The 12,759-nt window shown below is 36.8% G+C and overlaps 1 protein-coding gene across 1 annotated transcript in view; it reads right to left on the bottom strand.

Moving 5' to 3' along the window:
- LOC105833547 overlaps positions 1–12,759 on the bottom strand; it is a 147,287-nt gene that overhangs the window by 64,311 nt on the left and 70,217 nt on the right. Inside the window, exon 4 of the mRNA XM_036291865.1 lies at positions 7,921–8,013. Coding sequence (XP_036147758.1) covers positions 7,921–8,013 — 93 coding nt within the window. The remainder of the gene's footprint in view (positions 1–7,920; positions 8,014–12,759) is intronic.

Raw genomic sequence — 12,759 nt, 5'->3', positions numbered from 1 at the left:
TAATGGAGGAAAAAAGAGGGAAGAGAGAAAACAAAGAATCAAAAGATTAAAATACTTTAAGGAATACGACAAATGGAAGATGGACAAGCTACCAAAATATCTTGAAGAAGGAGGGAAAAAAGAGAGACTAACAGATAGCAAGATTCAGATGCGGAAACGAATTTAAAGCAAACAGATTCTGGAGAAAAATGGAAGAGCAGCCGAAGCATAAAGAAGATAAAAAGAATAAAAGAAGAAAAGGAAAGGAAGGACAAAGAGGGAACAAGGTGTAAGATACAGAAGTAGCGACGGTACAATAGGAAGAGCGCAATAGTATATAAGCACATGTATTGTAACTTGGAAATAAGAATCAAGCAAAAGTGAAAACTAAAGAATGTAGAACGAACTAATGTAAAAAAATAAGAAAGTCCCCCAAACCCGAAAGGGAGAGGTAAATAAATATCTATCTACTTTGTCGTTTTATCAAATTATTAATATTTACATAAAGGTGTATAAGAAATTTGCGTAAAGATGTATAAGATCTTTTAATAAAGAATTTTCATGTGTTATTGAAAATTTTAATCAAATTTAATAAAATTTTTTCTTACTAAAATTATGCAAATTTACAAATTTTTATACATTTTGATGGATGAAAACATAGTGGCCACCATAAAAAATGTTCATAGCAATTCGGCGATTTTTTGCCAAATTTAGTGTACTTCAAGGTATAAAAAAACGTAAAGAATAAATTTTTATTGTTGTTTCATGCAATTGTTTTCTGGGTTAAAAGGAAATATTTAAAAATTAATTATTTTTACTTTATTTTTATCCATTAATGGCTCGTTTAAATGTTTGTTTAAAAAATTTGACTACTATTTCATTTGATAGAGCAAAGTTTCAGCTTTAAGAATCTTTTTTGTGGTACGATGATTTTTAACGGAGTTATGAGCAATCAAATTCAAAGTGCACTTTTTATTTAATCGAAGGTAACGCAGTAACAAAAAAAATCGTAGATAAATAAAGAAAGTTTTTGTAGAGGAAACTTCAAGTTTTTGCGTTAATAAAGTTAGAATTCTCGCAAATTTTTTTAGAGACATAACAGGCTGACAAAGTGAGATGAAAATTTCGCATTTGATCCAGTTCGTAGTTTTGTGTATGTAAAAATTGTCAAACTTACAGAAACATTCAAATGATAGTAAGCTTTCAAAAATAGAGATTTCAACCTTCAAAATGCTTTTTGGAAATTTAAATTTTGTTCATTTTAACGAAGTTACAGTTGAGTTAATTTTGCCTATTTCTTAAGAAAATTTTGGTGTTCCTCTAATTGTTGCGTGAAGTGTATATTATATATAATTTTACATAATTTAAACTTAATTTTTTATGATATTGTCAGATGCTGCTTACATTACAAGTTCAAAAGTAAGAAAATGTTCACACGTGAAATTATTCTAAGTCCCGATTTGCAAAATTATTTGAAAGAGATTCACGAAGTACACGGAGTGGATCGAGGAAGCAAAATCTGGATTTTGTCCGAAAATCTCGCCTTATATACATGGGAAGTGAGGATGATCGGGGTAAAGGGCTAGGAAACGCTGATCATAAATCATTGATCGGCTATCACCTGATCTGCTAATTAATAAATTTTCAACCCTAGGTTTACACTCGTTAGATAGGTTTTTGGTTTTTTATTCATAATTTTAGTTCGCGCGCCACGAACCTATCACCAGTGTTTCTTAATCGCGCGCATTTCTAATTGAATTTTTTCATCATAGTTTTCAAGTATATAGGTACTTCTGTCTTTAAGGTGGCAGCGCGTGCGCTGCCTCGTGATCACGAATTTGTTTAACGCTGTTTTACATGTTATAAAAGGGCAAGCACCCTTTATTCCTCTCTCGCAGGTTAGGCAGCACGAGCGCACACGCGCTGACATGATGACAGCGTCGTCCCTCCATTGATTAATTAATTGTTATAGTTAATTAGTTAATTAATGCTATCGTTATTGCTTGGTATAGAGTGGGATATCAAGTGGGATATCGTCGACCCAGAGGGTCATAAACAAGGGAGGATCGTCTCCCTTGCGTTTTTCCGCGATGTGTTTAGCGATTCTTCAATTATTAAGACTGCGTTTCGATATTCTCTGCCAGTACTAAAAATCTATAGTGTATGTGAACTACAGATTTTCAGTACTGGCAGTGAATATCGAAACGTAGGATAAGTAAGTTAATCATATTTGACCCGCGCCTGCGCAGGCACAGGATGACTGCCAGCCATCCTATAACGCCTGGTTTGCAATGCGCGACGCAGCGGTCTCGAAAGGAGCTCGCTCACTATTATTGAGGATCGGTCGTACGATTACGAGTTTGCGCTGGCGCGTGGTCGTGACGGCTGGCGAAAATTTCGATCAAACGTAGCATAGGATTAAAAGTTAAAAGATATAGAAAGTCAAGTTTATCGAGTAAAATAAAAAATGTTTATGAACAAAAAATATGACATGTTATTCAAAACATATATAACGCGCTATAATTGATATGTTACTATAATTTATATGTTATTCAAAACATATAAATTATAGTTATAAACATAAGAAAATTGATCATTCGTTACAATTACAAACGTTATAAAATTCTGATTTTCTGCTGACTAATGTTATAAACATTAGTACACAATACACAATAAACATTAATGCACAAACTTATGTGTAAAATACAATTTTAGAGTAAATGATATACGGAGTCACTCAAATTTGAGTTACTTCTCACTTTTATAGAGTGGATTCTTTCATTCCTTATCAAGAAGTAAATTTTCACTTTTTCTTTTGGAGAGAATGTTTCTTTAAAGTGAATATTTCATTCGTAATTAAAGGCTGGAGTCGACTCTTATATTTAAGATCATCTTAAGATGCCATCAACCACAGAGCCGTATTAGCATCTTAAAACATTACTCAAGATGGTTTTGAAATAAGATATGAGTACCAGCCAAAGAGTCATTTTACTTCGCCGCAACGTGCTTGTCCGACAGTTAGCGCGCGGCACCGCCAACAGGCGGCTTAACTCTATCGGGAGTAGGATGCAGCCGACGCACTACATAAAGACCACCCGCAGCGCAATTAAAGCAAGCAAAAATTAACTTCCTCCCCTGTAAAAGAGTTAAGCTACCTATTGGTAGTGCTGCGCACTACCATCTAACTGGCAGGCGAGCGCGGGAGTACCCGTCCGATGTGGTGAGAGACCACTACATAATACATTAGGATCTATTTAGACGCGAAAAAATTTAGAGAGTACATATGATTATATATAATTTTATATAAGTTTGTATACTGTGTGACGTGACAGCCGCAGGCTGCTGTGCGTCACAAGGGTCTTATCGGCCCTTACGCGTTAACATCACGCGGATCCTCCCGCTCGGGAGCGGACGCGAAAGCGTGATATGTCATATTTTCTGTATGTGTCGTCCCATGTGTTGTTCGTTCACTAATTGTGTAAGATTTTTGCGAGCGTTACTTCGCGAGTGTGGTGAAAGTCGATGGCCAAAGCGGATCTATTTGGTAAATTCTCTCGTCTCAATGGAGAACACCCTTGGAGAGAGAACTCATAACGAGGGATCTGCAGAAGACTCTTTTCGAGCGGGGGTCTGCAGATAATACCGCCCTTATCTTGCCTACAATTTTATCGTGAGAGAATTCCGATACTGTTGCCGAATCGCGCTTTCAGGATCCAGCGAAGGAGCACAGGGCCAGCGCGCGACGTCCCGACGGGGCGACTTCAAGTCCGATCCCGCACGAGTTCCGGCAGAGATTGCGATAGCTGCAATCAATGGTGTGCCCTCGTCGAGGAGAAAATAATGTCCCGGGGGCGGAAGATGCGCCCGGCAAGGAGTCAGGAAATTGCCGCAGAGGAGAGCGCAAAAATTCCCGTGCACGGTGCCCAAAAATATCGACCACCGCGCTTGGATCAGTCAGTAAGTAGCGGCATGCACGTTGCGCGCAAGTCGAATTTGGAAAATTGCGGTCAATAAGGGCCCGGCTTATCGGAGGCAAAATGGGGCGCGTCGCTAGCGGCCCCCGCAGGATCTAGGATTAATCACTCGAGCTGCGGACGTTGTCTAGTATTGTACCATTCAGGTCCCGAGCTGAGATTTTGTGTAAGAGGACGCAGGAACCGAAAGTCATCCCAATCCGGACGAGGCCGACGAGAGTGAGGCGACTTGGTGAGACGAGCGTCACGAAAATTGTAAAGCCACCGATTTCGCGGTCGGGCGACTCGCGAGACGGTCACGAACTTGAGAAAGAACTTGCTACTATCTTTTCGTCTTTAGAGTAGAGTCACGAATTTATTGCGATATCGTTGTCTCGCCCGATCGCGCCCACCTGCGTGAGTTCGCTCCGTGCTGTTCTTTCCGTATTATAATTGCGTTGCGTGTGCGTCCCGATCCGCAGTCGAGTCACTTGTATTTTTGTACTATATTCGTGTCACGAGTCATGGTCGTTAATTGTATTGTAAATTGTCACGCATTTGTTATTCCGAAAAATCTAAGGTATTCTTATCGCATTTGTATCGCGAATCCTCGTGTAATTGCGCTCTCGTAAAATTAAATGTATTTGTCTTTTATCGCCTCGTCGGCGAGCTGGTGATAATTGTCGCGCACATCGATCGCGGGATCTTATAGCACATGAAAGAGCACGAATCCGTCGCGTGTTGTGCGGACTTCCATATATTGTTCGTCCCGATCGCCCTTGGCGAGACCGTTATTTTGTCGGGAATTCGGCGTCCCTTAACGACGCATGGTGAAGCGTAGACAAGCCGAAGAATTTCCGCGCATATAAAATAACTCTTCCGGTAAATATCCCGCGAAATATATTTCCGAGCGATTATCTGCTTGCAGCGCGCGCGAGTGTTAGACGCCGCTTGACAGAGCCTTACGATTTTGTATCGTCAGTTGTTAAATATATTCGTTAATTTTATTGTTTAATTTACGTTGTTCTGATAGTTCTCTCGCCTTCCTGATTCCATCCACCCGCATCGAACCTCCCCCTCTACCACTATTTAGGGCTGAGTAGCTGGTTATCGGAGCCGCCGAGGCCCTGGTCATCTAAGGAATGCCCGTCTTTTCCGCGATCTTACCAGCGTAACGTAGATTTGCTGTTTTGCATAGAAAGAGTGATACGCTCAACGTACCTGGCGCCTAAGTTCGATTTTTAGCGAGAATAACGAAATCCGGTCGCCCCGACACCCGGGCGGCACAGGGGCGGAAACGAACTTGGCCGTTGCTCGTAAGCGCAGTTACAACTGACCATAAAATTATATATAATAATATAAGGTTATATAAAGTTATATATATTGTTGCGCGCTGCGCGTCGCCTGGTATACTCCGCGCCGCCGATCAGCTGTGGGTCCGATCGATAATATCGATCGGCCGGTTGCCGGGGAATATTTGTAAACAAAAATGTGATTGTCAGTTTTGTGCCGGATTCCTGCCGTGGAGGACGCTCTGTAAATTTGTTTCCGCTTTCGAAATAAAGTTGGTGTTCTTACGAAATCTCTCCTAGCTTTTTTCTGCAAGTGAGTGCGCGTGTGCGTGAGACAAGGAGCGTCTCGATGCAACATTTAATTATATTAAAATGGGTATGATTTTGTATGGATAAATTTCATATAAATTTTTAAATTATTATATGCAAATATTTTTGTATAATCTGTATGAAAAATTTTTGATTGGGAACTATTAAACATTTTCTCCACTTCTGAATACTTAATTTTGCAAACACGAATAAGACTTTTATTTGTTTTTACTAATTATTTTAAATAAATTTTTTTACAAAATTGCTTCATATGTAGTTTTCTAGCTTAATTTTAACACAACAAAATTTTCCTTTATTAAGTACAACAAAATTTGTTGTGTTTAATTAAACTAACTAATCCCCATATTTGATTATAACAAAATAGGACTTTTTGTTCTAAAAATATTTAATTCAACATACATATTCTTGCAACAAAATAACTTGAAATAAAAGCATTTGTTTGCTTGCATACAAACAAGTAGGGTTGAAAAAGTTACTTTCTAAAAGTAACTATGTAGTTACAGTTACAGTTTTTTAACTGAAAAAGTTACTAATTACAGTTATAAGTTATTGATTTTAAAAAATTACTTGTTACAGTTACAGTTACTAAAAAAATAATAAGTTGTTACTTTTCAGTTAATTTTTTCTTAAATAATTGTACATTTTTTTAAATATAAGAAATAAGAATCTTACATTTTATGTTTTACTAACAACCTCTTTATGGCGTCATTATAGATGCGAAACATATATTCCAGAGATGCAGAATTTGGAATGTCTGTGTTATATTTAATATAAAGTCTTTTAATTGCAGTGTAATTATTTAGCATATTAGTATTGGAATTATTCAATTTTAAGAATTGATACAGTACCTCTTGTGTAGACTCGACTTTTTCCAGTTGTTGATTATAAATTTTAGCGCATGTTCTAAAAAATAACTATTAAAGTAACTATCAAAATAGTTATTAGTTACCAAAAAAATGTACCTGCATTAAGTTACAGTTACAGATGGAGAAAAGTAACGAAATTAAGTTATTAGTTACCAAAAAAAGTAACTGTAACTGTAACTTTGTTACAAGTAACTCCCCTGCCGAAAATGGTCAATTAAAACCGAATAAAATAAAAAGTAATCTGAATCGATTAGGATTTCTGACAAAATTCTACCGAAAAAACAGTATTAAAACCGATGAAAATATATCATATTTTAGCAGATTAATGTAGGGTTATATACATCCACCTCAATCCGATATTATACAATTTTATCAAATCCGTTTTAATAATAAATGCCACATACAAATATCAAAAATTACAATTAGTGCCAACAAACCGTTCAATGTGTCGTATATGAATAAGATGGATTCAGAAAATTATGTACACAGCTCAATAGTTCCCATAAACAATGTCAAAAGCAAGGTTATTTATATAGATGAAGGATATTATAGATATTTATGCAAACCTCCGAATATATTTGAAATTCAATAAATAAAACTTTCTAATAAATATAATTTTGTTTATTTATATGTATACACACAGTAGAATATAATATTCATGACAAATTCGATTTAATTGCATTATTAAAAATTCAAACAAATCCGATTTCATTTTCATCCGAAAAATCTTATAATTTGAAATTAAAACGAATTACTCTTGCTTAGACAAAATTGGATTCTTACTGCATTCAAACCGATTTAGTTATCCCCGAAATCGGTAAATTTTGAATTAAATCGGATTACAATCAACTCAATTAGTAAAAATTGGATATTTATTATAATGAATTGAAATTGCGGATTATTTTGGATTATATATTTATCCGATTATTTGTGTTTATTTAGATTGACAATAATCTGTATTAGAATGTAATGATTTTGGATTAGAAATAATTCGCAAAACCGATATTAAAACTGATTGTAATTTGTTTCAAATTAAAATCGATTATTTTTTAATCCGGGCGCGGATTAAACCGATTAAAACCGATTAAAACTGATTAAAACGGATTACGTTTTAATCGGTTTTAATCGACCATTTTCAGCAGGGTCATTAGTTCCCAACCCTACAAACAAATGACTTTTGTTGTGGCAAACGATATTCATTATTTCATCTAAATGGGTTTCTCAGTGTACGGATGAATTAAATAAAAGATTACATTAACAAACGTAACAAGACTTGTGTATATCTCCGATTCGTTCAAACGTAACGTATTATACAATACATCCCTGTTTTCATGCGCATTTTATCGGCGTCGGTAACAAAAATAGTTATCATATGAATCTTTAACAATATAAAATTATATTAAGCACGTAGATCTAGTTTTAATCGTATGGCGTTTCTTTATTTATTTCTTAAATTTATATCTAAAAAACTTAACAAAAGCAAATAAAAATAGTAATTACCGAGAACGTAAACCGGTTATCTAGATCAAACAGGCCACAAACTTTGATACGTAATGGATGCGCCCATAGAAACACTCCCAATTCGATCGTCTCCTAAAAATAAAAAAAATTTTTTAATATCATTTTTTATGGAAGAAAATCGGTTCTTACCAATTTTATATCATAAACAAAAAATATTTATAATTTGGAACAGATTATGTCCAAATCTCCATGTTCATATGACTTGTCTATTTTTATTAAAACTAAAAATTTGAAATTTAGTATATATAAACTTTTATTGTATATATACGTTTATTCCAAACTGTTGTGAGTGTGATGCACTTACATAGAGAATGTCGCAATAAAAGTGTCGAGTGATGGGACTGTCCCGATTGCGCACATAAGCGATTGGACACAGTAGTATTTCCCGATTGGACACAGTCGCGATTGGACACGGACTCGATTGGACACAGATTCGATTGGACACGGACCCGATTGCACACGTACTCGATTGCTCACGGACCCGATTGCGCACCAACCCGTTTGCAAACGGATCCGATTAGGCACCAACCCGATTGCACAAAATCCGTTTGCACACGGATTCGATTGGACATGGACTCGATTGGACACAGACCCGATTGGACACGGACTCGATTGGACACGAATCCGATTGCACACCGACCCGATTGTACACGGACCCGATTGCGCACCGACCCGTTTGCACACGGACCCGATTGCACACCATACGATTCCGCATTGCAGATAGTATATGGGTAGCGACTTGGACGGGGTGGGTGCGGGAGGGGGCGTAGTCCCACTTGCATCCCTCCGTGTGTGTGTGTGTGTGTGTGTGTGTGTGTGTGTGTGTGTGTGTGCGCGCGCGCGCGCGCGCGCGCGCGCAAAGCATTTTCTTCACCACATTGATTTGCGACTATAAAATATGTATAAGAAAAAAAATATAACAAATATATTTTGTAGGTATTTTTATGTCTGAGTTTGCCAAGTATAAAAAAATTATGATAAATATTTATGAAAATATAAAAAATAAATACTTATGCTATTATAATCCAAAAATATAAAAAATATTTCGAGTTTATATACCATAAATATTTTTTAATACATTTTAAAAATACATTTTTTATATTGTTAATAATAATTTTTGTATTATTTCTAAATAATTTATGAAAAACGATCATATAACTTAAAAAACATGTTTTTTAAAAATTAATTCGTAAAATATTTATAAAAATTTATGCTAAATTTTCTGTGCTATCTAGGTTGTTTTTGCATTATTCTGCGATGTGGAATCGTATCGTGTGTAATCGGGTCTGTGTGCAATCGGGTCCGTGTGCAAACGGGTCGTGTGCAATCGGGTCGGTGCGCAATCGAGTCCGTGTGCAATCGGGTCGGTGTGCAATCGGATCCGTGTCCAATCGAGTCCGTGTCCAATCGAAACTATGTTCGATCGGGATGGTGTGCAATCAAGACTGTGTCCAATCGAGTCCGTGTCTAATCGAGTCTGTGTCCAAATGAGTCCGTGTCCAATCGGGTCCGTGTGCAAACGGATCGTGTGCAATCGAGTCGTGTGCAATCGGGTCGGTGCGCAATCTGGTCCGTGTGCAATCTGGTCTGTGTCCAATCGGAAAATACTACTGTGTCCAATCGCTTATGTGCGCAATCGGGCCTCACTCGTCGAGTGACACCTCGCGCGTGTGATACCGTCCGGCATTCACACCGGACATTGCACCGGGCAATGTACCCGGTTGTCACCCGAAATCGCCTGACTTCCGGTGGGATGTACGTAGCCAGTAATTGCTGGCTAAGCACGTACACTGGCTAAAGGCCCGTGAACGCGGGAGAATCCCACTAGCAATAAGTCAAAAAGCGGTGTGTATAAACACCGCCAAAAGAGAATGAGCAGACTTACTGCGTATCAATCAAGCGACGAATCTACGGCTGCGTTTAAGAAACATCAACTGTTGTGTAACTGTTCAGTGAGCGTTCATTGAGCGAGAACTGATCATTAAATTGTATTATGAACGGTCTTTTTCAGTTCAGATGCGCGCGCGCTACATTTGAAAAGCTAACCTTTTTACAATTTTTTACATAGGAATCATGGAAATAAATAATTTATACTGGATATTGTTGGACGATAATATTGTAGAGAGAAATAACATAATAAGATATGTAATCGAGGAATTACAAAAGCAAATTTCAAATGATTTTTATGTAGAAGAACGTAGTGTACGCAAAAAAATGAAAACTTTGAAAAATTTTGAAGAAATAGTTCCATTATATACTGAACTTTTATTTATAGAACATTTTAGAATGTCTCGAGCTGCTATGAATGTAAGAAAATATCATGTTAAATCAATATTTTATGAAGTGGCGGAAATTGTTAGTGTCCCAGGGAGAAACGCGAGATCGGTTAAACATCGAGCAGACGTCTATCAAACGCATCTAAGCTAGATCGATAGACGCATCTACATAGACGTCGAAGTAACTTTTTTAGACGCGTGTAATAGAGGTCTAATAAACTTTTTGTGCAACCTTATTATAGACGTCTAATAGACGTTCTGCGTAATTGTATTATAGATGTGTAATAGATCTACCTTTACACGGAGAAAATTTTTTCTTAGAATTTACCCTCAAAATCAATGTAGTCGTAGGACAACACGGACTTCGAAGAATTTTTTACTGTACTTTTAGTAAAATTTGATAAAATTTGTTCACGATTGAGCTCGATCACATATACAGATCTCGACGCACAACGATCGCGGAAAAAGACTATTCAGACACGATAAAAGAATGCAAGCGATCGGTCACACGTACGCTTGATGATGAAAATCCAGCGTCAAGACGCCGGAAAGTGGGAAGACGCGAGTCCCACACGCGACACGGATCAGTATGCAAACACGTCGAGCGTCGAAAGTGCGCGCAGTACTTTTGCGCAGAATCAAATACATAATTAATAGATATAATCTTTTACATGGGAGTAATTTATTCTTTAATTAATTTTAATTAATATTAATAGAATTAATTTATTTTTAATAATTGAATAAAATTAATAGAAACTAAGTTACTCCCATGCAGAGTAATGAAAATTTAAATTAAAAAATAATGCATTTTGCTTATTAATTTTTAAAAAGTAATTTTTGTACTAATTAATTATTTAAAAAAGTAATTTGAAATGAAAAAAATCAGATTTATTATTTAGAAAGTAAGGCGTAACGCAGACAGCACACAATATTTATAATACATATTTATAAATATTTATTTCTATTTATTTTTTAAAAATAATATAAATATTATAATATTATATTTTATACATATTTTATATGAGTGAGTCCTAAATGCGCACAGATCGAAACGGACACCGCCAATCAAATTCTATAATTTTAACCTAACATTAACTCAGCAATCTGATTGGTGGTGTCCGTTTCGATTTGTGCGCATCTGGGACGCTCCCTTTTATATACAGGAAAAAAAAATCTTTATTTAACATATTATTAAAATGAGTGAGTCTTAGATGCGCACAGTAATAAACGGACACAGCAGGCTGAATGAAACGGACACAGTAACAAACGGACACAGACCAAATGCGCACAGATCCAATGCGCACGGACCAAATGCGCACAGTCGCAAACCCATGTGGTGCAGAGAATGCTTTGCGCGCACGCACACACGCGCACACACGCGCGCACACACACACACACACACACACACACACACACACACACACACACACACCGGGGAGGTGCAAGGAACTTCGCCCCCGCACTCACCCGAGCGGTAGAGGTGCCCGAAAAGTCGCAACCCATGTGGTAAGTCTGTTGGTTACTGTGTCCGTTTGATCTGTGCGCATTTGGTCTATGCGCATTTGGTCCGTGCGCATTTGGTCTGTGCGCATTTGATCTGTGTCTGTTTATTACTGTGCGCATCTGGGACGCTTCCATGTCCATGGTGAAAGTCAAATAGACGTCCATTAAAGGTCTAGTAAACTTCCTTAGCTCCATTGGAGGTTTACCTCTATGGCGGAAGTTAGATAGATGTCCATTAGAGATCCAGTAAACTTCCATGTCTCCATTGAAGGTTTACATCCATGGCGAAAGTTAGATAAACGTCCACTAAAGATCCAGTAAACTTTCATGGCATTGGAGGTTTACCTCCATGGTAGAAGTTAGATAGATATCCATTAGGGATCTATTAAACATCCATAGTTCCATTGGATGTTTTCTTCTATAGTGGAAGTTAGACAGACGTCTATTAAGAATCTATTAAACTTCCATAGCTCTATGGAACATTTACTTCCATGATGGAAGTTAGATAGACGTCCATTAGGAATCCATTAAACTTCCATAGCTGTATGGAACATTTGCTTCCATGGTAGAAGTCAGATAGACGTTTATTAGGGATTCATTAAACTTTCATAGCTCTATGGAAATTTACTTCCATGGTGGAAGTTACCCAGACAATACACTTGTCAGAATGAAAACTTTAAGAAAACTTAAAAAAAAAACATTTATATATCTTGGAAATGATGTCAAAATGGTAACATTTATTAGAGACGTTTACTAAGAGAGGTCTTTGAGATATCTCAGTAAAGAGTTTCATTTAAGTTTCTTGAAAATGTTATCCTTATGACATCAGCTAAATGATATCAGCTTAATGTCTCTTAAAAGATATCACAATGCTGTCCGATTTTTGAGTCGTCCATGCGCGTCGTAGTTGACACAGAAATCACACTATAACATTCTGAATGAGAGATCCATTTGATATTTAAAAAAATTATAAAGATAATGTTTTCAAAAATATCGGTTTGTCTACAATTACTGTGCACAAAAAAATGCACAAAATCTA

Source organism: Monomorium pharaonis, chromosome 9 (genome assembly GCF_013373865.1).
Source record: "Monomorium pharaonis isolate MP-MQ-018 chromosome 9, ASM1337386v2, whole genome shotgun sequence".
Taxonomy (NCBI): domain Eukaryota; kingdom Metazoa; phylum Arthropoda; class Insecta; order Hymenoptera; family Formicidae; genus Monomorium; species Monomorium pharaonis.
The sequence above is the reverse complement of the archived record's forward strand: the minus strand, read 5'-3'. Positions and strand labels throughout refer to the sequence as shown.